The 26853-nt window shown below is 34.4% G+C and overlaps 1 protein-coding gene across 1 annotated transcript in view; it reads left to right on the top strand.

Annotated features, from left to right (window-relative positions):
- The window catches only part of LOC133188450 (E3 ubiquitin-protein ligase MIB2-like), a 185047-nt gene that overhangs the window by 91565 nt on the left and 66629 nt on the right, over window positions 1–26853 (top strand). Inside the window, exons 10-11 of the mRNA XM_061323886.1 lie at window positions 818–963; window positions 10210–10358. Coding sequence (XP_061179870.1) covers window positions 818–963; window positions 10210–10358 — 295 coding nt within the window. The remainder of the gene's footprint in view (window positions 1–817; window positions 964–10209; window positions 10359–26853) is intronic.

The raw sequence follows: 26853 nt of genomic DNA, 5'->3' as shown, positions 1-26853 counted from the left end.
ACACCCCCCGAGAATCAAATGGTCGTCCCTTAGCATGCACCGCAAATAGAGGAGCCGAGTTTGTGTTTGTAGAGAGTGCGCGATCGGAATTGTGGGAAGGGTACCAGACTAAGTTTGTGATGGGCACCTGAGACCTTTATAAATACAGACTAAATTTTATGACCAATGACATCCTTTGTAACGAAATAAATAAACAATCCTCGGATACAATACAAATGAAAAATTATCGCATACAAATAAGAAATTATACAATACAAATAAGAAATTATACAATGCAAATGGAAAATATAGAATACAAATGAAAAATTATACAATACAAATGATTTTTTATACAACACAAATGGAAAATATAGAATACAAATAAACATTATACAATCCAAATGGAAAATTATAAAATCCAAATGGAAAATCATAGAATACAAATAAAAATTATACAATACAAATTGAAAATTATACAATACAAATGAAAAATTATACAATACAAATGAAAAATTATACAATACAAATAAAAATTATACAATACAAATGGAAAGTTATACAATACAAATGGAAAAGATCAAATATTGCAACGTTTGACATGCCATATTCCCTGAGGGCAATCAGTAAACTTTTTGTTTGAAAGTTTTGTCAGAATAACATTATTTAAAGGTAACTGAGTATCAAATAGTAATATAAGATTTCAAAAAGGAAAATTCTGTTGTAGGTACCATCATTTGTTTACAAGAAAAGAGAAAAACTGGCCTGCAGCATTTTTGGCCTAGAAACTATTTATTTTATTTGGTCTTAGTATTGCTTAGGTGACTACTTTTTGTTGTAGATGTAGCAGAAGCTATTGCTCAGTTGTTTGTAGACATGTTAAGAGGAATGCCTGGACATGCTGCAGGGACCATAAGTATTGTACAGGCTGCAGGACAGGGGGACCTTCAAGCTGTTAAGGAAATCGTTAAAAATTTCCCAGATAAGGTATTGTGTAGAATTTCAAAGTAATTCTATTTATATGGTGTGACAGGCTCTGAGATTTTATTCCTATCCATTTTTGTCCATTCCCATGTTTTTCTTATGTTAAATAAAGGTTCCAGCAGTTGGTGAATTCTAGACATATAGTATTAGAGTGGTAGCGCACTTCGTATACGAAATAGCCTACAATATAGCGCATTTACAAACATCAAAAATATTTTAATATTTTATGATATTCAGTAAATCTAGCTATAAACAAATACAAATAATACCAGTACCTGGCATCAATGAAATTTACAGAATTGGCATAGGATACATGGAGAACTATAATTGAATGAGCAATAAAAAAAAATTCAGATTTATGTATATAAACCAACTTAAACCAGAGACATTTTGAAGGGGTCATGTTCTTTTGATATCATAATATATTTTTATATTAAAATCTTTTGGTTTAATTTGGTCTACATATTAAAAATTGATTATATACCTCAGTTATCCTATTGTCCTTTAAATTTTAATGTTCATTACCGTAAGTCAAAGTACTTATTTTGAATTCCTGTTTACTTGTAAAACTCACATTAAATAATTATTAAATGATATAAGCACGCGTCTATAGATGTTTAAACAAAAAACTTTGCATGTTCGACCAAAATCAAAATTAGAAATTGGAAATTATATAGTCGTTAAATCAAGGTAAAATTGCCTGAAATCACCAAAAATGGTAGGGAAGATTACAGTTGCTGGTCGCGTCAGACAGGTGGTCGTTTAATAAAGATATAATATACAGGGAAAAGCCTAGGAAGGGATTTTTACGGTCACATATGACAGTGAGTCACTTAATACAGTGGGTCGCTATGGCATTTAATAAACTGTATATATTTTCTTAAATTGATGCGTAAAACAACACGTGCAATGCTACCTCTTTTCAAGTCTGAATCTCCCCCTTTTTCATCACAGCAGGTTAAAGTATGCGAATATTGAATATCTAGTCACAATTTCCATTCCACTTCTGGCGTCCCCATATTTAAAACTAATAAACGTACACACCTTGCCTTTTGATCTGCCATATTCTGTAAATGGACCAAATATAGCTATGTACACATGGTATTTAGTTTTTCACACTTAGCAAACTTGGATCCTATGTGAAAACTCCAGTTACTGCTTCTAAACACAGCATGGCTTGATTATCCTGTGAATTTTACACACTATACAACCGACAGGGATTATAGCTACGCACCATTGCACATGACACCTGTGAAATTGATACTAATACTTGTGTCAATTTCGTACATAAAATGTAATTTGACTTTTTTATCCATTGTTGTTTGCTCCATAAGCATATTTTTGTGTCGCCTGCAGAGCAGAGCGGCACTAAGGGATCACTTTACTGCCTGTCTGTCTGTGTGTCCGTCTGTCACACCCTATATCTCAAGAACTGTAAGAGGTATTGATTTGATATTTTGCACATATATTGCTTGGCACTGTGGTTTTTGTGAAATACCATGGTTACTGACCTCATGACCTTTGACCTTGACCTTTGACCTACTTTTCAAAATAGCTCATTGTGCCGCTACACAGCATATTTTTGACATTTAAGAGGTAAGTCTATGCTATTTAGCATGTGCATTGTTTGTCATAAGATAATATGAAAATTACCAGCATTACAATCCACTTGACCTTGACTTTGACCTACTTTGCAAAAAATATTTCGAGAAGTTTAATTGAATTTATGACTTTTTGAATTTTGAGAGGCAGGGTTTAGATAATTAACATTTATACATGTTTATGAGCTCATGATAGTGTATTTTGAAACCGTATGATATTCAGTTACCAGACAAACTTTTTTTAAATACTTAAGTTTGTGTGGTAACTAAATATCATACATCTTCAAAGTACTTTTTCATGAGTTAAATGTGTTTCCAGTAATCATTCAAAAGAGATTTCAGTCTGTCTTTACTACAATTCTCAGTCTGTACGATCCATTGTGGAATACCGATCCCAGTGTATTTTCATGAATTGTGTAGACTGAGAATTGTAGTAAAGACAGACTGAAAACTCTTTTGAAGGATTGTTGGAAACACGAATTAATACAAATTGTTATTTCTATTAATTTTAATTTGATTTTAATTTAATCTATTGTAGTCATACTATCCATGGATGCCATTTTTTCTTTGCAGGCAAATGCATGAACTGTCAGTCTATCATGCTTGTAGTAAATAAAAAGCTGACAACCCTTAGATTTATTTACACCTTTAATGCAGTGATTCATTTTGAAAATGGTTATCATGGGTCCAAAGGACCCCTCTTAATGAAAACAATGAGTCCCATGCCAAAATCAGTGCATCCAAATCCAAGGGTACTGTATATTAGATATTACAGAGGAAATTCTAGTGAAATATAAAAGAGTATTGCATGAAAGTGCAAATGTTTTATTGTAGTTGTGAGTGGTTTATACTTTTGCTATCAATTGTCCAAGTAAGAGTACATGATTTTGTGTCACGCAAATAATATATTGTCAACTGTGCACTTTGGTTCTATTTTTAGATCGTACATATGATCTCACACATTGTATTAGTCATTAAATGATCAGAAGTAGAATGAAGTAAAGAAGAAATGAAAAATAGTCAGAAATAAAAATGATTAAATTTTATACTTCTTAGCTTGTTAGGAAAAAACGAATAAAAAATGATACAGGTTACAGCTTAAATACAAAGGTATAGTATTTGCTTCAGAAATGTTCCACAGTATAGACGTAATCAGTGATAATGAAACTGTGCCATCTAACTTTCAAATATTTTCTGATAATTCCCACAGGTACCTAAGGACAGGAACCCCCCCCCCCCCCCCACTCAACCCCAAGGTTTGTTGGACATTTTTTTTCACAAATCATATTTATTTCACTTATTCATCATGTGTACCATAGGAAAAAATCGTGAAAACCCCAAAATAATCATTCCACACAAAAAATGCCTCATTATACATTATAAGAGAGAAAGGTATGCCACTCCGGTTTGTTTACATTGTATCCCCACTGGTCTTTCTGGGTTTAAAAACATGTATTTTTTTTTATTTTAACCTAAAATATCACTTCACACTGTCTCTACATATATTTCTGTCTTAGTTCATGCTATCGGATTGACTCTGCATCTCGTAAGAATCCCACAATTTCTCCTTAAACAGCATTGCAGTCAGTGCATTGAAAAATCTTTAGGTAAACGCAACAGAAGTACACCAAGAATGTATCACTTATTACGATAATGTCCGAGAGAGTTTTGGCCTGATGTAATAATCTCTCTCGGGTGTTATCATTATAATATATTCTCTATGCACTTCCGTTGCGTTTACCTAAGGATTTAACAAGTTTAACATAGAAATGTATAGGAAAAGTCTTTTCTCCAGGAACAGCAAAGCCATGATTAATCATATTTACCGTATTTGGTTGAATATAATACACATTGGTGTAAAATACCCACCCCCCTTTTTTGGCTTGAAAATTTGGGAAAAAATGTAGTTCGGTTGTATTATACGCTGTCAAAAAATTGACCAAGCAGTAATGTTTTCTTTTTTACATCGCGGTAATTTTAACTTAAAATTTTTGTGGAAATAATATATTGAAAATTTAAGGACGGTAACTTTTCATATGTGGACTTTGTTTTTTGAGCTTACTGTACTCCTGATTTTAAGCATAGCGGTATTATTCATAGAAATAATTAAATTTTGCATTATTAATCATTTTTTAAGCGGCAATGTTGTCTTTAGAAACCGCGGTATAATTTTATTAATTTTAACAAAGCACAAAATGTTGTCCCATTAAATTTATATCAGGCTAAATATATAAATCTTGCACTTAAACGTTGCTGTTTAAATCTTTGTGCGGTTATGATTTTATTCAAGAAAGCACGAAATATTATTGCATTTTATTTTATTTTTAGCTAACGGCAATTGTGACATTGCACGTTGTCTTTATCATTGCAGAAATAATTTTATTTCAACAAAACACAAAATACTGTTTAATTTTAGTATGAACAGATCGACACGGTATAAATCATGTCTTTATACATCGAGGTTATCTTCGAAGATATCTTATTTTCTACAGAGCAAGAGTAATTATAACACTTAAGTTTTTACAGACTTCATATTTCCTTTTTAAACTCTTAATTTATTTAACAAGAGGCCGCTAAATATGAGATTATTAAAGTAAAAAGCGTTTAACTGTTTAATGTGTCATAATCAACACAAGTTCATACAAAAGATAATGTACGAAGGCTAAAAATCGACCCCGAATTTTAACAAAGAAAACGATCAAAGCCATTAATAAGGGCAGTAAATAATCAGTGCTCTAACTGTAAAAACAATGCTTAGGAGTTGGTAGACAATTTATTTACCTGGAGGGGTGTTGAGATCAAGTGACAAGTGCACATGTTCACAACATTGGCTTCGATTGGGACATAAAGTATACAGTGGTATAGTGGGATGTTTATGTTGAAATGAATTTTCACTGTGTTATTTAAAACCCCAAATAAATGTTGATTTATTGTATTTCATTATAAAATTTTTTCCAACTGAGTGTCTGATTAGGTACATGTGCACTATGATTAAGCAAGCACGTGGCAAAGAATGCGTGAATGTCTATAAATAACATCATCAATGGAGGCCTACATGGAGACGATGAATATGCAGCTCAAATTAATTGTAACTTGTTTTTAATATCATTTAACTAAAAGATATAAAACAGATCACCAACAATGTTCCGCCATTCGAGAGCCGCCCAAAATCAACTAAGACCCCTATCTTCAGAATTAAACCGGCAAACAAATATCAAGCAAGTTCACTATTAAAGTCCGCATCCAATGAATCTACAAAAACTATCTGCCAAGATGAATTACCGGAGTCCTTACCTGTAAAGTCCGCATCCAATGAATCTACAAAAACTGTCTGCCAAGATGAATTACAGGAGTCCTTACAAAATAGAACAATAACCATCCACGGAATTTATGGACTGTTTAATTAATCATTAAGGATAAATAATGTAATGTAAAGTTTTGTGACAATTTCACACGATTATGGTTGTCAAATTATTAATGTAAAGATTCTAGTCCGCAAGTTGTTATGACGTCTGCATTTTTTATTTACATAGTAACCTAGTCCGCAATTTTTGCTTCATGTATAATCATTTCATGTATATTTGTTCTGATGACGACCGTCTCTGGTCGAAACCGGTCAACCAAATAAATTTACTGCTGCATTCTCACGAAGTGTTGGTGATCTGTTTTATATCTTTTAGTTTATAACTTTAGGTACAGACCCTATTGAATACCTTTCGGTATCCACACGTGAGAATCTTCCGCAATTTGAACCTCAGGGTGTTGGTCTCCAGTTTTTATTGTTTTGTATTTTACATTGTTACTGGGACCCCTGCATACCTATAGGTATCCACCATACCGATCTGCGCTATACATTATGGCCACCAATTTGAATACTAAGTCCCAAGATCCCCTCAAAGAGAAAGTAAGTAAAAAAAAGATTACGCAACTCATCTCTCTCTGATACTAACATTAAATATCAAGGAACTCCTCCAGAAACACCTCACAAATCCCAAGAAACAGATAGTGAAGAACCCCCTACAGAACCGAAGTCCGCAAACACACCAGATTTAAACGGACCACCCGAAATCCAGAAAATATCAGAAGAAAACGTAGCCATTTTTAGAACCCTCAGGAAACTACATATAAAACTCTACAGAACAAAAAATCATGCCGCATACCTACATAAATGTCAACAACAGGATCTTATTCCAAAAACCCTTAGAGTTAAAATTATTCCGCAAATCCCGGACAGCAATGCCACATTCCTCCTGAACTGGGAGGAGGCACATTTGAACTTCAGCCGCAGTCTGATCCGCTTATTATACGATTACTGGAATAACAGAGTGGACAATATCAACACAGAAATCCAAGTATTAAAATTCCAACTCAAAAACACCGGAAATGTTAACGAAATGGAACACATTAATAAATTACTAGCCGCAATTCCTACCTCAATGAGCAACAACAGAACACAGAAAGAAGTTAAGAAAGCGACAAATGAGAAGAAAACACAATAGGAAATTTATCCCAAAGAAGAAATACAAGAAATTACGGAAACTCAACAATAACAATACAACAGTAGTCAACTTATCTAATTATGAACTAAATGAATATGAAAAATCAGTTTTAACTAAAGGACTATCTTTCTGCCCTACTCCCACATCTCCAGACCAGTTTTCAGTCTTAAAAGATATTTTCATCTTCAATCGCCGCCTCCGATTAAATTTACACTTCAAAGACCAAATAGAAAATGATAACCCTAACCCATTCCACATTTCATCAGGATGGACACCCCCCAGTGGAAAAAACCAGTTCCTAGACTCATTCATCAGTATAATAACCCACCATTGTAATCAAATGAATGAAAAAAGAGCTCCGCATCGCAACCTCTCAAGAGAAGAATTTTCCGCAATATCCACTTTAAAAAACAATTCCGATATTATTATTAAACCTGCCGATAAAGGTGGGGCTATAGTCATTATGAACCGAGAAGATTACATAACAGAAGCCCACAGACAACTCTACAACCAAGAAAATTACGCCCAATTAGAAACGGACATTACACCAAAAATAATCAAAACTATCAATGAATTTTTACAAAAAACCAAACACTTGATACCACCTGAGATACTGAAATTTAATAAACTGCAGAGTAATCAAATACGCACCCCAGTCTTCTATATGCTACTGAAAATACACAAACAAGGCAATCCTGGCCGCCCCATAGTATCTGCAGTGAGCGGTCCCACTGAAAAACTATCAGCCACAGTTGATTATTTTCTCAAACCTCTTGCACAGAATATTAAATCATATATAAAGGACACAAATGATTTCCTAGTAAAAATCAATAAGTTGGGAACAGTTCCGGCGAATAGCATCCTGGTCACAGCAGATGTCTCTTCTCTCTACACATCAATCCCACACCGAGATGGCATACTAGCTAGCAAACAAGCACTCGATACTAGAGAAAATCCTACTGTACCAACATGGATTATACTCCGTTTTCTACATCTTATCTTAACCAAAACATGCTTCGAATTTAATGGCAATTACTATTTACAAACTCAAGGAATGAGTATGGGTACAAAATGTGCACCTAACTATGCAATTATATTCCTGGACCAATTAGAAAATAAATTCCTCCAAGAATCAGTTCAGAAACCACTAATATGGTGGAGATATATAGATGATATATTCTTTATTTGGACACACAGTAGCGAGGATCTACACACCTTCAAGTGCCGTCTAAACGATTTCCATCGAACTATCAAATTCACCTATGAACAGTCTACAGAAGCGATCAATTTCCTTGATACCACAGTGCGAATAAATCAGCTTGGAGAATTATCAACCACGCTATATACCAAACCCACGGATGCCCACTTATATCTACACTTCAATTCTAACCACCCGAAGCACATGTTGAAAAGCATCCCATTTAGCCAAGCATTGAGAATTAGACGCATATGCTCATCTGATACAGACTTCGAAGCACACGCAATAAAATTAAAAGAACAATTTTTAGCAAGGAATTATCCACCATCCATACTAGACCACGCAATAGAGAAGGCCAGGAAACATAACCGAAATAACTTATTCATTGGAAACCAAAAATCTACAGGCAAACGTGTCATTCCTTTAGTAACATTTTTTAATAACTTGAATCCAGATTTTCGATCTATAATAAACAAATACAAAACCATACTAGAACAATCACCTGACACATGCGATCTGAAGGACAGAATTATAATAGCATACAAAAGACCCCCAAACCTAAGAAGCATCTTAGTCCATTCTAACCTTAACCCCACTCCAGAAGGTAAAGGAAGCAGTCCGTGTTATGAGAACTGTAAAATCTGCCCATTTGTCAGGAAAACCAACAGTATCCGTATTACTTCAACTGGAAAAACTTATTCCATCAAACAGAACCTTAACTGCAAAAGCACATCAGTCATTTATGTAATCACATGTAAAAAATGTTCTATCCAATACATCGGACAAACGAGCAATTCCCTTAGAGAACGCATGTATGGACACTTTGCTGACATCAAAAATGCAAATCAACACAAACCCGTGTCCCGCCATTTCACGGCACAATCCACAACGTCACAATCAGATACGTCACAATTACATAGCATACAGGATGTTTCCATAACGCCGCTATTAAAAATCAATAACAACATTAATCAACGCTTAAGAACAGAAGAGGTCTTTATCCACATCTTTAAAACTTTACATCCACTAGGACTTAACCAGAAATATGGCTAAAGTTAAATACACCAAGAGGAAAAACCCAGATGACCCAAATAATCCGCAACCAAAAGCCAACATCACCTGCAACAGATGTGAACGGAAATTCAAGGATTTAAGCAATTTAAAGAGACACTTCAATCTCATCCACAATCCAACGATCACAAGATATTACTGTGAGATATGTAAAAAATCGTACTGCCGTAAAGATGTTGTAAGGAGACATATTATAAAGGACCATCCACAGACGGAATACAGTGATTCTTTAATATTTACATGTTCAAATCCACGTGAAACAGCAGAGAAACCGAAGAAATATGTTCCGCCATTCGAGAGCCGCCCAAAATCAACTAAGACCCCTATCTTCAGAATTAAACCGGCAAACAAATATCAAGCAAGTTCACTATTAAAGTCCGCATCCAATGAATCTACAAAAACTGTCTGCCAAGATGAATTACCGGAGTCCTTACCTGTAAAGTCCGCATCCAATGAATCTACAAAAACTGTCTGCCAAGATGAATGACCGGAGTCCTTACAAAATAGAACAATAACCATCCACGGAATTTATGGACTGTTTAATTAATCATTAAGGATAAATAATGTAATGTAAAGTTTTGTGACAATTTCACACGATTATGGTTGTCAAATTATTAATGTAAAGATTCTAGTCCGCAAGTTGTTATGACGACCGCATTTTTTATTTATATAGTAACGTAGCCCGCAATTTTTACTCCTGGGCCCCCACCAGGGCTTTGCCCTGGACCCACTGGGGGCTTCCAGACCCCCTGTTTACTTTTGGTGCCCCCTCTAACTTCAATTCCTGGATCCACGCCTGGATTGTTACAGGTATTCCTTATGCTTAATTGAAGTCTTAAAGGCTTATATGATTTAAATTTGTTTCATATTTTATTCACAGGTGGATCAAAAACTTGAGGGTAAAACAGCACTGCAGATTGCATGCTATGAAGGCTATGTGGATGTAGTAAAATTTTTATTAGAAAACAAAGCAAACCCCAACCTGAAAGACTCTGAAGACGACAGTCCATTACACTATAGTGCTTTTGGGTAAAAACATTTTTATCACAACTTAATCAAAGAGAACTCTGATCAAAGTTTGCTATGCGTATGTATTTCTTTTTGTCTGTGAATGTGTTTCTTTGATGTAAAAATCACACGATTATTTTCAACCAAACCAGTAACAGTCCTCAGGTGAGATGTATTCCTGGACCAGTTTTTAAATACAGTGCCTATTTCAAAGTTAGAAAAAGATCTTAAATATGGTGGTGTTATTTGAAGATTAAAAAAATGATGCAAAGCTTAAGGAAGTATTCTCCTAAACATTTGGATTCCAAAGAAGTGACAGGAGCAATACCTATGAAATATCTATCTATATTCTATATTTATCTCTATATTCAAAAAATATTGTATATACTCAATTCTTATTATGTAGTGAATTCCATTGTATTGTGTTATTTCTCCAAAATAAGCATATACAACAAATATCCTTTTGTCAATGATTGGCCATCTGTCATCTGAATGTTGATTCATTTGATATTGAAAAGAAGTTTTGTGTTTTTATCTGTCATTTGATAATGAAAACATAGGACTTTTGGGTGTCAAAATAGACTACAAATAACAAGGCAAGCTTGCAAAATAATTTGCCACTAAAGAGGTAGCTAATTGTAAGGTTTATGAATATGCATTGTTAAAGTTAGAACTTGGAATAATTTTTTAGTTCACCTGAGCTGAAAGCTAATCATCAAATTGTCTGACTTCTGTCCATCCATTTGTCTGTAATCTTTTTACATTTTTACTTCTTTAAGAACTACTTTGCCAATTTTAACCAAAGTTTGTGCAAAGCAGCCTTGGATAAAGGAAATTCTTAAGAGTATCCACTCCTCAGCCAAGAAGTAAAACTTCTAAAATTATTTATTAATTAAAAAGTCTCAAAATGAGGCTTGAAATTGAAATCTTTTCATGCAACAATTTTGTTTTTATGCTTCTCAATATGATTCAAGATTTTTTGAAGTCTTGTTAAAAGTTGACATTTGTACCCCATTAAAGTACAAAAATAGGTCTATACATTTTTTAGAGAATGCAAATAAACTTTAATTTAGCCTTAGATACAGTGGCTGCAACATTATTGTTGACAAACCAATCATGCAGGATTGTTTGTGTAATGTGAGAGACCGTGCATGAATCATACGTAATAGTTTGCGATTTAAATTGTCAGTAAAGGCTGTGAAAATTTCGTTTTGTCAGTTTTTAGCTCACTTGAGCTGAAAGCTCAAGTGAGCTTTTCTGATCATATTTTGTCTGTAGTCCATCTGTCCGTCCGTCTGTCCGTAAACTTTTCACATTTTCGACTTCTTCTCCAGAACCACGGGGCCAATTTCAACCAAACTTGCCACAAAGCATCCTTGGGTGAAGGGGGTTCAAGTTTGTTCAAATGAGAGCCAAGCCCTCTTCCAAGGGGAGATAATTAAAAATTGTTGAAAATTTGGTGTCATCTTTTTAAAATCTTCTTCTCAAGAACCATAGGGCCAGAAAAGTTGAAACTTATGTGAAATCTTCATTACATAGTGTAGATTCAAGATTGTTCAAATCATGAACCCCGGGGGGTAGGGTGGGGCCACAATGAGGGATCAAAGTTTTACATAGGAATATATAGGAAAAATCTTTAAAAACCTTCTTCTCAAGAACAGCAGAGTTATGATTTGTCATATTTATATGGAAGTATCCTCAGGTAGTGTAGATTCCAGTTTGTTCAAATCATGACCCCCAGGGGTGGGGTGGGGCCACAATGGACGATCAAAGTTTTACATATGAATATATAGGAAAAAACTTCAAAAATCTTCCTCTCAAGAACAGCAAAGCTATGATTGGTCATATTTATATGGAAGCATCCTCAGGTGGTGTAGATTCAGGTTTGTTCAAATCATGACCCCTGGGGGTAGGGTGGGGCCACAATGGGGGATCAAAGTTTTATATAGGAATATATAGGAAAAATCTTTAAAATCCTTCTCAAGAACAGCAAAGCTATGATTTGTCATATTTATATGGAAGCATCCTCAGGTGGTGTAGATTCAAGTTTGTTCAAATCATGACCCTTGAGGGTAGGGTGGGGCATAATGGATGATCAAAGTTTTACACAGGAGTATATAGGAAAAATCTTCTTCTCAAGAACAGCAAAGCTATGATTGGTTATATTTTTATGGAAGCATCCTCAGGTGGTGTAGATTCAAGTTTGTTCAAATCTTGACCCCCGGGGGTAAGGTGGGGCCACAATGAAAGTTCAAACTTGTAGGAAAAAAGCCACAACAGGGATAGACATTAACTTTCAGATTCACTTGTCTTTCGGGCAAGTGATCTCAAACTTTGACTTGTCCGAATGCAAAACTCGCGGTTGCCCAAAATTAGGAAAGAAGAAAATTATATTAAGCTAAGAAAAAAATATGATCAAAAAACACTTATAATATGCGTTTGTAATTAAATGTATTCCACTGTCCTTGTCAATTTAACCTCTTAACACACACTGCCATGCAGCAGTAATCCTCCGTTTCCTTTAATAAAAATCACATTTTTAAAAATTATTTTCGGTAGGATCCTTTTGTGAATGATATTCAGAGATATCTGTGAAGCAAGCTGAAAGAAGATAGTTGCTACGAAATGTACATTTGATCAGGATATATCATGTTACTTATTTGTAAGTGAATAAATAATCTAAATAACTACGAAGTAGGTAACAAAGTTGTTGGAGGTTCTAGCGTATTTTACCACGAAAGAAAACAGAAAAATGAACCAAATTTCTAAATGAACGGTATAATCTAGCTAGAAACGCTACCAAGAAATTCTGAATGATGTCAGTCAGGTACCTGGCGGAAATCAAATGTTCAATTTATTGTTTATTTACAAATTAATGAAAACTAAATGATATATACATTTATATGAAAAAAAATTCACTTGCCTGATCGGACAAGTACTTCGACAGTTTCACTTGCCCGAACTGAGAATTTACTTGTCCCAGGCAATCAGACAACCGTTAACGTCGATCCCTGCACAGTTAGTTAAAGAAATATGTAAGCATCCTTAGTTAGTGTAGATTTAATTTTGTTCAAATTATACCCCCCCCCCCCCTCTTTAAGGAGTAGGTCGGACCACTTATACATTTAAGCTTTTCAATACTGAACTGATTTTTGCTTTTTTCCTAGCCACATTGCTCAGATGAGCAATGTGGCCCATGGACCTCTTGTTATAAAAGTTATCAAACCCAGTCACAAATCAATGCAGTTCCCATCAGCACAAAATTTTGACTCAGTGTTAACCATTATTCAACGTACTTCACATTAATAATACTTAGTTTAAATATCAGTTGACTTTAGTGTCTACATACGCCAAATGGCTGCAAACAAGTCAATGTCTGCAGTCACCCCACAAGGGAGCACCAAGTCAACTGACCCACGACAATACTCTACCCTCTTAGTTATTTCCTTCTGGATAAACTGTTCTAACTTTAGCTGGAAGTATTCTAGACCCCCCCCTGAATTGTGTCAAGAAATTCAGAATTTCCCAGGTCAGAAAGGTGAACACCATCTTTTAACAAAAAGGGAGATATATCCTGCAAGAGTTCTGGATATTTTATATAACAACCTCCCAGACTAAGACATGTTTAGCGATAGCTCTATTAAAGCAAACACTGACTCTTTCCATTGCTTGATCATTTTGGGAGTACCTTCATTCTAACCTAGGAAGGACCTAAGACCATATAAATTTGGAGTTTGGGAAGTGATGTACCAAGGCTATTAAGGTTTTGCCAAATGTCAACATGTCCAAAAATTTATTTTTACAATAGCTCCAAAACTATGAGATTTATAAAGTTTAAACTTTTACAGTTTATAAATATATCATTGATTAACAGATAGAAAGTATCACTTGATAACAAATATTTAAAAAATAATATTTATCAAGAAAAATTCTTTTTAAAAAATGCATATATTTTTAAAAAATACACCTAATTATTTTTGTACTTTAAGTGAAAGCCATCATTGCAGAAACAATATATGTTTATCAATGAAGGGTAAGCTGGACTTTGATAACCTCTGGAAAGTTGTTTTCCCTGTTTACTGTAGATTCCTTATTTTACGCGAGTACTTAATATCGCAAAATGGCTAACGTGCGTCAAATCGCGAGAAAAATAATTCGCGAATGGGTGATTTATCTAGAGATTTTACATACATTAAAGCACCATAAAAATAAAAGCGAGTAATTTTATTTCGTGAGTTGTGCTTCTCGCGTAATTACGCAATAATTTATTCCTCGCATACATTTAGGAATCTACAGTATTTTGTCCAAATGTTAAGATTTGAAACCAAAAGTACATTGCAAATGGTGGATTTGATAGGGGTCTTGTCTTTATACATGTCATGCTTTCATAACAGCCTTTCAGAGACCATTCATGTCCAACTTGCCCTTTATTGATAAACATATATTATTTCTGCAATGATGGTTTTCACTGAAAGTACAGAATTAAGCATTTTTTTAGCTCACCTCGCCGAAGTCGAGATGAGCTTATGCTATACCCCTGGTGTTAGCTTCGGCGTCCCAGTTAAAGTTTTAGGAGCAGGTCTATTCCCAAGTAACTTTAAGACCTACCTGGACCAAACTTGCATGGATGATGCATCTAGGGATGGACACTACCAGACTTGCTTCAGATGCTGGATCTGACCTACATTTTCCAGATGAGTGACCAGGTTAAAGTTTTTGGAGCAGGTCTATTCCCAAGTAACTATAACCCTACCTGGACCAAACTTGCATGGATGATGCATCTAGGGATGGACACTACCAGACTTGCTTCAGATGCTGGATCTGACCTACATTTTCCAGATGAGTGACCAGGTTAAAGTTTTTGGAGCAGGTTCATTCCCAAGTAACTATAAGCCCTACCTGGACCAAACTTGCATGGATGATGCATCTAGGGATGGACACTACCAGACTTGCTTTGGATGCTGGATCTGACCTACATTTTTCAGATGAATGACCAGGTTAAAGTTTTTGGAGCAGGTCCATTCCCAAGTAACTATAAGCCCTACCTGGACCAAACTTGCCTGGATGATGCATCTAGGGATGGACACTACTAGACTTGCTTCGGATGCTGGATCTGACCTACATTTTCCAGATGAGTGAACAGGTTAAAGTTTTTGGAACAGGCCAATTCCCAATGAACTATAAGACATACTTACACAAAACTTGCATGAATACTGTTTTCAGGATGCACACTAAATATATGATGTGAGATTTGCATTACTTATACTGAAAACATTCGTCGAGGTGAGCTTCGTAATCTTTGATTGCCTATGTTTAAAATATGCATTTTTTATTAATTTTGTTTTTCTCAAAAAATATTTTTTTTAAACATTTGTTTTCAAGTGATACTTTCTATCTGTTAATCAATGATATATTTATAAACTGTAAAAGTTTTAACTTTATACCTCACATAGTTTTGGAGCTATTGTAAAAATAAATTTGTGGACATCTTGACCTTTGGCAAAACCTTATTTTGTTTCATATATTATTTTATATAGAGTTTTATCCCTCCTACCTAAATCATTTCCTCCACAATGAATAAGAATAAACTGCGTTGGCATTTCTATTCACTTCAAACAAGACAATTTCATTTTTAAGTTAGTAATCTTTAGTCCAGAGTATCCTTGCCACCATATTTTTTGTCCTATTCTATCCAGCCCTAGATTCAAGCCTCCTGGTCGGTTATGTGCTGCCACAAATGCCCTCCGTATTATTGAAGAGCCTACACACCAAACTTGAAATCTTTCTGTAATACTTAATGGAGTTAGAATAGTTGATTCATCATGTTAGAGGATTAACCTCTTGTAATTACTGTCTCAATATGCATTAACAAATAATCAATTGCACATCAGTCTTCATTTTTAAACAAAATCAACTGAATACCCACATTTAATGTTTTTCTTGACTTCAAATGAATAAAGGCTTTAGAAGAGTTTAACAAGTGGACACCGAATGTATGACTTGTACACTTGAGATTTCCATCTGCCTGCCTCCCTTATTATGAAAGTGGCTGCCCCTATTCTAAAGGAATGTGTTTTAGATTTCCCCCTACCCCTATAACTTTTAACGCTTTTTCCAGAATTGAAGTAAACTGATATCTAGTGATAGGCTTTCCCCCAAAATGACAAAACAATGGCCCTTTGATTTTGGGTCTAACAAACAAATATTTAGACATGCACCCCACAGGACATATACAGTGGCACCTCGTTTATCCGGACAAATCTGTCCCCACCGAAATCGTCCGGATAAATGAATCGTCCGGATAATTGAATCACATCTCAGAAAGCATTCTCTAAGCATGTATATATGCACATTTTTGTTTCAAATGTGACAGCAAAGAAAAAAAAAACTTTTAAATTATATTTTAGTTAGTTGTTTTAAAAGCAGTAATTGATTAATGAAAAAATATGTTAAAATGTAATTTACACAATAAAAAAATGAATGGGCAATTTTATGCCGAGATCTCCTTTTTGAAAATTCGCCTTCTCTTTGGCATGTGACTTCATGGGTTGAGCAAATTTTGATCTACTGTCGTTTTATTTTGCCATATATTATAATTATTGAAGCTCATATGATATGACAGAACTGTTCAGCATCATCATTGAAAATGTTCAAATATAAACTAACCCTGTATCTTCCCCGTACATTCATTACACAGGGTTACTATAAAATTAACTGAACACTGCAAACTAACTCAAACAAAGTATTAAAAACATTCGTAAACACAAGCCATCTTCATGATTATCAATATCATTTTTTTTCTACAGACGCTAAGTTTGAATTTCGATCATTAAAAAATACCTTGAAAAACGTAATCAACTTCTGTACGTATATTATATTTTATTAGTTTTATATTATATATAATGGACATTTGTAAATGGTAGTACATTAAATAGAGATATTTCTTCAATTATGTACCTTTCTATACTGTCTTGTGGGGAAAAAAGCGTTTCAAATACATTTACGTTTTATAGAAATGGAACATCTTATTTTAAACTAATGCAATCGACATGATAAAGAGCGTTACGAAATCGCTCGTTATTTATTGTTCATTTTATTTACAACTCTCCAAAATTCTCCTGAATTTACCGATGTATATACTGTTAGCAATATGATTTTGAACGGATTATTATTTAATTAATGCACAGTGTCAGCTAAATTCTTTGAGCTTCATAATAAAGATAAACGTGTGATTGAATTGGGGTAAACACACGCTAATTATAGACGCTATTGTTTGTAGGTCACAGGTAACACCGCCTTCAAACTGACTGCATGGCCAATGTTTTTACAACAATTAACACGAATGCACGATAAGGGTGAAAATGTCGTTTCTTGAAAAATTATCGCCCGAATAAACGAGTCATTCTTCAATGAACTATTATGTTTTGTAGTAGATATTGACCGTCCGGATACGGAACGTGAATTTCCGGATTAATGAGACAAAATAACGTGGAAAAAATAGGTTCCCAAAAAATATCGTACGGATGGTGAAGCATCCAGATAAGTGGCGTCCGGATAAATGCGGCGCCACTGTATTGCTGTCCACCCTTTGAATTCTTAGTGCACACCTTTTCCATATTGATCAGACTCTGATCAATTAATATTCAAGAGTATTGTGCTCTGGTCAGGTTCAATTTTGATATCAGAAACCTGAACAATACTATGTACATCATTTCCTGTTGACTAAGTGAATTCTCCAACCTGTAGAAAACAAAAAAAGGCTAATGTAAATGCAGCATTAAAAAGGTTTGATTCATAAGTATTATAACATACTGTGGGCACAACTTGCACAATTTTTGATAATAGTGTGGGTGTAATGGGTAATCTTGTGTCACAAGGGCTCTTAATCCTTTTCATACCTTCCAAAAGCTTTATTACAATAAAATCTTTTGTCTCATCCTGAAGATCTTTAACTTGTACTGAAAACTGATGGCAGCCACATATGACCTAGCTGTTGAATATGAATACCCTGAACATGACAAGAATGCCACATACTGCACTACATGATTTAATGGTGGTGGCCAGATTTGTTCACACTTAAAAGAGTAACTGAACTTTTGAAATGATTCTAATCCAGTACTGTATAAAAATTTTGTATTTGTGGACAAAGATGCCTCCAGTAATTTTTCTACTTCAAGCTGTAGATCATTTTCACAAATTCCTCTGGTATACTTTGTGGGGTCTCTTTTGCACTCAGTGCCAGGTCCCTGAAATGCCTCCACTGTTTACGAGAAATTTGCAGCTGCTATACTATTGAAAACACCTGGTATATGCTTAGCTTTACGAATAATATTGTAATTCATTAATTTTAACACAACATATCTTACTAAATCCATTGTCCTTTTAGATTTGGAGGTTTGCTTGTTAATAACACTAACCAGTGCATTGTTAACAATGTGAAAGAAAACTTTCTTGTTTTGAAGGTGCAGATTTCCCCAGATTTCTATAGATAATACAACAGGCACTTATTCTAAAAAAGTTACATCTCTCATTGTATCTTGGTCTTTCCATTGCTCAGGCCATGCTAAAAAGTCCAATTACCTTGAAAGTATGCACCACATCCCAAATTATTAGCACCTGCACTGTCAGTAAAAAATTCTAAGACATTGGAATTTGTTCACTCAGACTCAAAAAAATATAAAACACCATTAAATTTTTGCAAAAACTTTAACCTCATTTCCAAATCACTTTTCATGCCTGTTGAAATTCTAATAAAGTGATGAGGTTTGGATGCACCACTCATTGCATCATAAAATCTCCTTTTAAATGCCCTGCTTTACCTAATTGCCTTACAAAAAAAATTAAGCATCCCTATTAAAGACTGTAAATCTCAAAGGGTAACCTTCTTTTTTTGTAACATGTCCTTAACCATATCTGTCAACATGATAACTTTAAGTTGAGGTACTCTTATGACCATTTCAGTAGTGTCAATTTCTAATCCTAGATATGTGATTCTTGTAGTAGGGCCTGCAGTTTTATCCTCAGCTAAGGGGACACCAATATCAGTCGTAAGACTTTTGAAATTTTCCATAAGCCGAATACACTCTGGCATTCCCCCTTTTCCAGCAAAAATAAAGTCATCTAAGTAGTGATCTAAAGTATCTAAACCAGTTTGAAATTTTGTTAACCAATGAAGGAATGTTTCAAATGTCTCCCATATCTTACAGCTTATTGCACAGCCCATTGGTAAACATTTTTCTATGTAATAAAGCCCATCTACCGAGAACCCTAACAAATCAAAATCACCAGGATATATTGGTATTAATCTAAAAGCACTCTTAACATCGACTTTTGCTAAAAGAACCCCTTTCCCTAACACAGAAATCATGTCTACCACCTTGTCAAATGACTAATAATTTACTGTACATAGCTCCAGATAAATGAAATCATATATGCTATTTGATTCAGGGTATGACAAATGAGCATTCATCCTCCAACCTCCATCAGATTTTGGAATAATACCAACTGGTGACGAATAAAGATTTGAAATAGGAAGTTGACTAAATGGTCCTAATAGCAACCTAACCCTATTTCTTTTTATATTTTTTCCATCAACTTGACATGATGATGCTCTGCTGATACCAAGTTCTTAGAGGACACATGAACCCTTGGATCTGAGTGCTGGAGTTTAAAAACCATGTACAAATCCTTCTTTTAAAATTTGGGCTGTACTTTGGTCTGGATAATCGTTAGGGGTTTTTCCTAGGGCCCATATTTCTCTGTGGTCTTTATTGTTGGGGTCTTGTAGTACTACTGGAAGCTGGGGCTCGAAAGGGGGGTTGAAACCGGGGTATTCCAGGGGAAGGAAAGTGACCACTATGCTGGTTATGACCAGGATACGATTCTCCCTTTCATGATTGAAATTGAGCTACATTTACTTGTTTCAAAGGACATGCTGAGATGGGGTGGCCATTGTTACATTTTATGCACATATGCAGATATCCACATGCCTGTTTGTTACAGAAGCCCCTGTAGTTAAAGTTAAAACATTTGTTGTGTGATACTTGCCCGGGCAAGGATTGGGTTGAGATAGCCTGTGGCGATGGAGCATGCATGAACACAAGCCAAAGTTCAAGATCTATACCTGTCCAGGAAATTGATGAGTTAACACTTTGTTTTAATCTGAACTGTTTATCATACTTTTCCATCCCATACCCATCCATCTTGAAGCCCCTAACCTAATGTTGTGCCTGCACTTCATCTTGATGGGCTGAAGCATAAATGCTACCATAAATCAAGAAAGCATCAGTCCATTTTTCAATTGTGTTGATATTAATTTTAGCTTTTGAACTTTCTTTAGTAACAAGCTCTCCTTTTTCATGAAAGAAAATTTTCTTCTCAAATGCTTCAGTAATAGATGTATTGTCCAATAATAAACTTATATTAACATATTGAGAATTGAAAATTTTATCTTTGATGTGTGAGAAACATTGGATGACAACAAACTATTGACAGTACGGTGCATCATAGTCCAGCACCACATTGTGACTCGGACTACCTGATGTTTCTGCAGTAGTTAGTCCACCCTGCTGACTTTTTGTTGCTGTACTTTGTGGTTCTGTACCTGCCTGGGGCGGATCTCTGGGCTTTTCCTTATTAGCTGCAGAAGGGAATATGCGTTTTCTTTTTGAAGTGCCTCTGGCCAGTGTTTGTGAAGTGGTTGATGTATCTTCACCAGCTGTCATCCCACTGGACACAGGAGGGGGGTTTATGGACCTTGAATTGTTCCTTCAGTGGCCCCAACCCTCTACGTTGCAGTGTGCTTTCTTTTAGGCATTTTTCATGCAACATAGAGACTTGCCAAATTATCACAAATTTTAACAATTACAATAAAATCCAATCTTCTTTGATAAAAGGTGCATTACCCAATTTCATACAACTCATGAGCTAAATATTTCTGGAAATAAAATAAATCATAACTTCTTTGATATTCTTAATAAAAGATTACAAAAAAAGTCAATTTTATACAACTCATGAGCCAGCTATTTTATCACGCTACCATGTGCTTATGCAGCAAATGACAATCCAAGACCATCGTTCGATTAACTATCGAAAATATTTTCCATAGAGATGATAAAATTGTATGAAATGTTGCATAAAATTACAATATCAATTATAACTAGAAAGTCTGCTGTTGCAAGCAATAGCATATATGTTGCCCCGAACAGGCTTTATTAGAAATTGTCTAAAAGTGTATTATTCTGTTTGTTTTTTTTTTTTTGTTTTTTTTTTAAAGCTTTTAAAAACATATGGTCCACTTGCTGGGATTTGGCTACTGACTCTTGGATTGTGGAAGATTTGTTGTGCGGAGATAATAGTTTTGACAGGCAGGATTGGTGATTAATAAAAATTTTGATTTCCTCAAAAACCTCTTTTTAGCTCTTCTGAGCCAAAGGCTCAAAGACATTTGGACATTTTAAGGCCTATGATTATAAAACTTTGTAAGTTGATGCATCTTGGGTCCTCGAAAAAGTCAACTCAAAAGTAGGTCACCATGACCTACTTTTGAAATTTTCTGGCTATATTGAAATATTTTTAGGGTACTATTTGGCATAGAATCATCAAACTTTTTCAGTTGATGTATCTTGGGTCCTCAGAGTAGGTCGACTGGAAAGTAGGTCACCGTGACCTACTTTTCAATTTATATGACTATAATTAAATATTTCAGGTACTAATTGGCTTAGAATCATCAAATTCTGTCAGTTGATGCATCTTGGGTCTTCGGAGTAAGTCGACTGAAAAGTAGGTCACCATGACCTACTTTTGAAATTTTATGGCTATATTGAAATATTTAGGGTACTATTTGGCTTAGAATCATCAAACTTTGTCAGTTGATGTATCTTGGGTCCTCGGGGTAGGTCGACTGAAAAATAGGTTACCGTGACGTACTTTTCAATTTATATGACTAATTGAATTTTCCGGGTACTAATTGGCTTAGAATCATCAAATTTTGTCAGTTGATGCATCTTGGGTCTTCGGAGTACATCTACTGAAAAGTAGGTCACTGTGACCTACTTTACAATTTATATGGCTATAATGAAATATTTATATTTATATTATATAATATTTATATTTCAGGTACTAATTGGCTTAGTATCATCAAACTTTGTCAGTTGATGCATCTTGGGTCCTCGGAGTAGGTCGACTGAAAAGTAGGTCACTGTGACCTACCTTTGAAAAATTATGGCTTTAATTAAATATTTTGGGTACTATTTGGCTTAGAATCATCTAACTTTGTCAGTTGATGCATCATGGGTCCTCAGAGTAGGTCACCTAAAAAGTAAGTCACGCTGACCTACTTTTCAATTTATATGGCTATAATATAATGAAATACTTCGGGTATTAATTAACTTAATATCATCAAACTTTGTCAGTTGATGCATCTTGGGTCCTCGGAGTAAGTTGATTGAAATGTAGGTCACTGTGACCTACTTTTGAAATTTTATGGCTTTATTTAAATATATCAGGTACTTATTGGCTTAGAATAATCAAACTTTGTCAGTTGATGCATCTTGGGTCCTCAGAGAATGACAAGTGATAAGTAGGTCACCATGACCTACTCTCAGGTACTAATTGGCTTAGAATCATCTTGGGTTCTCAGAGTGCTTTATCTAAAATGTAGGTCATGGTGACCTACCTTTGGAATTTCAAGGCTTTATCTAAATACATGTATACAGGATACTTAGAGGCTTCAAATAGAAGTGATAGGTTGTACAGTTTATCAGAAGAGCGATTCAAGGCCCTCTTGTTTGTTTTATTTCTGATTAATGAACATGAAATACATCAGAACACAGATGTTTATACATGTAACTAACACTAACATATCCGGAGAATTGGATTGTACTGAAGAAATAATATGGCTAGTTTTTAGTCACTACTGATACTGGAAATAATCTAACTAACACAAGTGGTTTATATTAAGATGAAGTAATCATAAATAAGATGATTTACACACACGCAGCAGAAAAAGCTTCACGGCAGTGGAATATAAACTCATATATTAGGGAAACTTGATTTACACAAAAAGTAAATTTTGTATCTCTGTTCATCTGTACAGGAATTCGGCGATTAACTAATTGAGTCAAAGGCAAGCACATTTTCATGAAAATTTATTTTGGGTCTTCAGTAGATTTAAAGTCGATCAGAGGTTGATTTCGGGTTAAGAGAAATGTTTTTTGTTGTTGTTATTCTGGGTGAGACACGCGCGGGTGTGTGTAAGGGGGAGGGTAGTAAAAAATGTATATTTACATTAATTGGTTAACAGAATTTTATTTGAAAACTGCATGTGAAAATAAAGCATTACTCAAGAACAAAAATTATCAGAGAAAAACGACACTTATCAAAATCATACTTGCTATAAGGAATGTCAAAAATTGTGGTTTTGATATATTTTATGATAGTTGTGCAAGTTCATTTCATTTCTTAAAATAAGGTAGCAATGCTCAATAAATGTATAACTTGTATGATTATAATGTAAAAAGAAAGAAATATCGTTTTCTTATAATTTTATAAAGTATTATCTATTAATTGGATTTTAAAATACATTGCATCATGTCATGAAATTGACATCAGAAATAAATGGAAATTTAAATTTCTGTTTCTAAATAGACTTTAATTTTTTCCTCACTAAAGCAATACCCATTAGCTAAGCTTGGACAACCATCAACTCGTATCAGTCCTTTCAGTACTTTGATTAAAAGAAACTTCTGATAGCATACAATGGTCACTTTTCTTAAATAATTTGTTCCTTACCTGCCGTCAGCAACAAACTTTGAAAAAATAAAATATCCCATGCACAACTAGGGTTGGTGATTTTTATTTCTGTAAAGTTTCTTGAAGATTTTGAAAGCCATCTTCGAGAATGCTCAAGTACAAAACTTAGGTGAACCAAAATACGACTTCATTCCGGTGGCTGAAGTGATGGACCTGCTCCAATTTTTTTGCAGAAAACAATTTGATCCAGTAGAAGGAATAAACCTTTAAAGTTTCCAAAGATTGCTTGCGTAGTTACTGAGAAAAATAGAAAATAAAGAATTTTCACTTTTCGTCCGTTTCCATGGCAATGGTAGGAATTTAGAAAAATTTGAATGTTGACTGCACACTTAGAGTTTCTAATGGTAATTTCTGTATAGTTTCATCAAGATTGTCCAAGCGACCTCTGAGAACATATGTGAGCATAATACCTTTTCTCTGTTTTGTTTCTATGGTAACTGTGTGTGGCCAATTCCAGGTTTTTTTTAAAAATAGAAATCACTTTGACACAATGCAAGGAATCATCCATTTAAGTTTCAAAATGATTGCTTGAGCAGTTAATGAGAAAATCGAAGTTAAAGAATTTTCACTTTTCCTCTGTTTCCATGGCAACAATTGAAAATATGAAAATTTTAAATGCGAATCGCACAACTACAATTACTGATCATCATTTCTATAAAGTTTCATGATGAATGTTCAAAGGACCAGAGAGAACACTCCTGGACAAAATTCGTCACTTTTCGTACATTTCCATGGCAACGGTAGCCATGTTGAAACTGAAATTTTTTTCCACATATATACAGCTGGTCATCATCTTTTATGGAAAGTTCCAACAAATATGCCCCAGCCATCTGGGAGAAATTCCCCGGACAACGTTTTCATGCGTACAATAGCAATATGTCGCCCGACTTCGTTCGGGGCGACATAATTAACAATTTTTTACCAGTCAATCAGTTGTATCTTTACCAATTTATGCTCTTGATGGATCTGTGTCTGTTCTCAGTTCAGCAACCAGATTTAAAAGGGAGCCCGAACCTTTTTGAGATCTCTGCACATCATTCTTTGAACCCGATTTTTTTTGTCATAAAATAAATGCATCTATTTTTGATTATTAAATAGATGCTAATATATAAGTAATAAATTACAAGTTTAAAAACTTCACTGGGAAATGAAGTGGGTCAGTATGTGATCAAATCTACAGAGAAAGCTTCCAGCCTTCACAGGATTTGATCACGTGGCCGACCCATTTCTTTCCCAGTGAAGTTTTTAAACTTGTTATTAGGGCCCTGCAAGGATTTGCGGGTGCCCTATAGTAATCACTCTGTCTGTCTGTCTGTCCATCTGTCTGTCTGTCAGTCATTCTTCTGTCCACAAATTTTCTGTTTTTTCTAGTAACTTTTTTTTAGGGAGGACCAATTAAGTTCAAAGAACAAGGTTCATTTAGGGCCTTTTAGGCCCTGTGAATTTCTGAAAAAGTGAAACTGCTTTGTTTTAGTTGACAATGCTTTAAATAGCATTTAGACTCTTGGTGATTGCGAATCTATCAAAAATGACGTAATTTTCCGGCTAGTAAATGCATTGTGACGTCATGAATTGCGTCATTTTCCTCATATCCTGAAAAATTCAACAAAACGGCCAATTTTTAAAGCAATTTTTCGATATTTCATATAGAGCGCAACCTCTGATCTAAAATATGTAATTATCAAATGATAGAACTGTTTCTGAGGATCACAAAACATGTTTTATTTTTTGGATCAAGAAGTGCGCTCATATTATATTTCTTCTCTGAAACCACTCAAATATACCTCTTTTCCTTAAAATTCAAGGACATTGCAATTTCATAAAGCGTGTTTTCCAATATCTGAACTTTCAGGAGAAAATTTTTAATAGGAAATGAAAGCACTAAGTCTCTACTATATCTTGATGTTTGAAAATGGAACATAGAGTGTTATTTTATAAATTGGTATATCTAAAGGGCCATTTTATGCATAAAGTGAACCTAGCTCTTTGCTTACTACGCATTAGCAGTCAAAACCTAAGAATAATATAGGAAATTACAAACACAACTGCTCACTAGACTGTGTGCTAAGGCACTGTCTTACCTGCGTAACTTCGTGACCTGTATAGATTCAAACCTAATGTAATACTCGTGAGACCAAATTGTATACCTATTGGGCTATCCAGCAAGCTATTAAAAACTCTACCGGTATTTCGTAATTCGCTGTAACATCAATTATATAACAAACCAATTCTTTTAATCCTGTCCCAAAGTATATTTTCATTCATGTCTATTGAATTCTTTAATGCAGCAAAGCGATAGACTGGAACAGAACTTTCTTGTTTCATAGCTGCCATTGTTTCACTTCCAGTTGGTCATATACGTCTTAATTTGTGGTTTCGTTCATTTAGTGACCAAGATGTTTTTTCTTCACTTTATAAATTTTTTGGCAATCATAAATGCATATGGATACCTTTGCCTCGGTAAGATGATGATATAAACAGATTTTTTTAAAAAGAAGAATATCAAAAAAAAAAAAAAAAAAAAAAAAAAACAGTTAAAGCTCATATATTTTTTAACATTTAGTGCTAGTGTTAGTTGTAATAATTGGAACATACAAAAAACTTTTTACTTTGATTTAAAATAGATAATAAGAAAATATATTTAGAATTTTTTTATGTGGTTGAAATTAAAAAGTTTTATTTACGGAATAGATGCTAGAATTAT

The sequence above is a fragment of the Saccostrea echinata genome, unplaced genomic scaffold (genome assembly GCF_033153115.1).
Source record: "Saccostrea echinata isolate AGI-Se365-2 ecotype Australia unplaced genomic scaffold, CSIRO_AGI_Sech_v1 ptg000016l, whole genome shotgun sequence".
NCBI lineage: Eukaryota > Metazoa > Mollusca > Bivalvia > Ostreida > Ostreidae > Saccostrea > Saccostrea echinata.
This window is presented reverse-complemented; position numbering and strand designations above follow the sequence as displayed.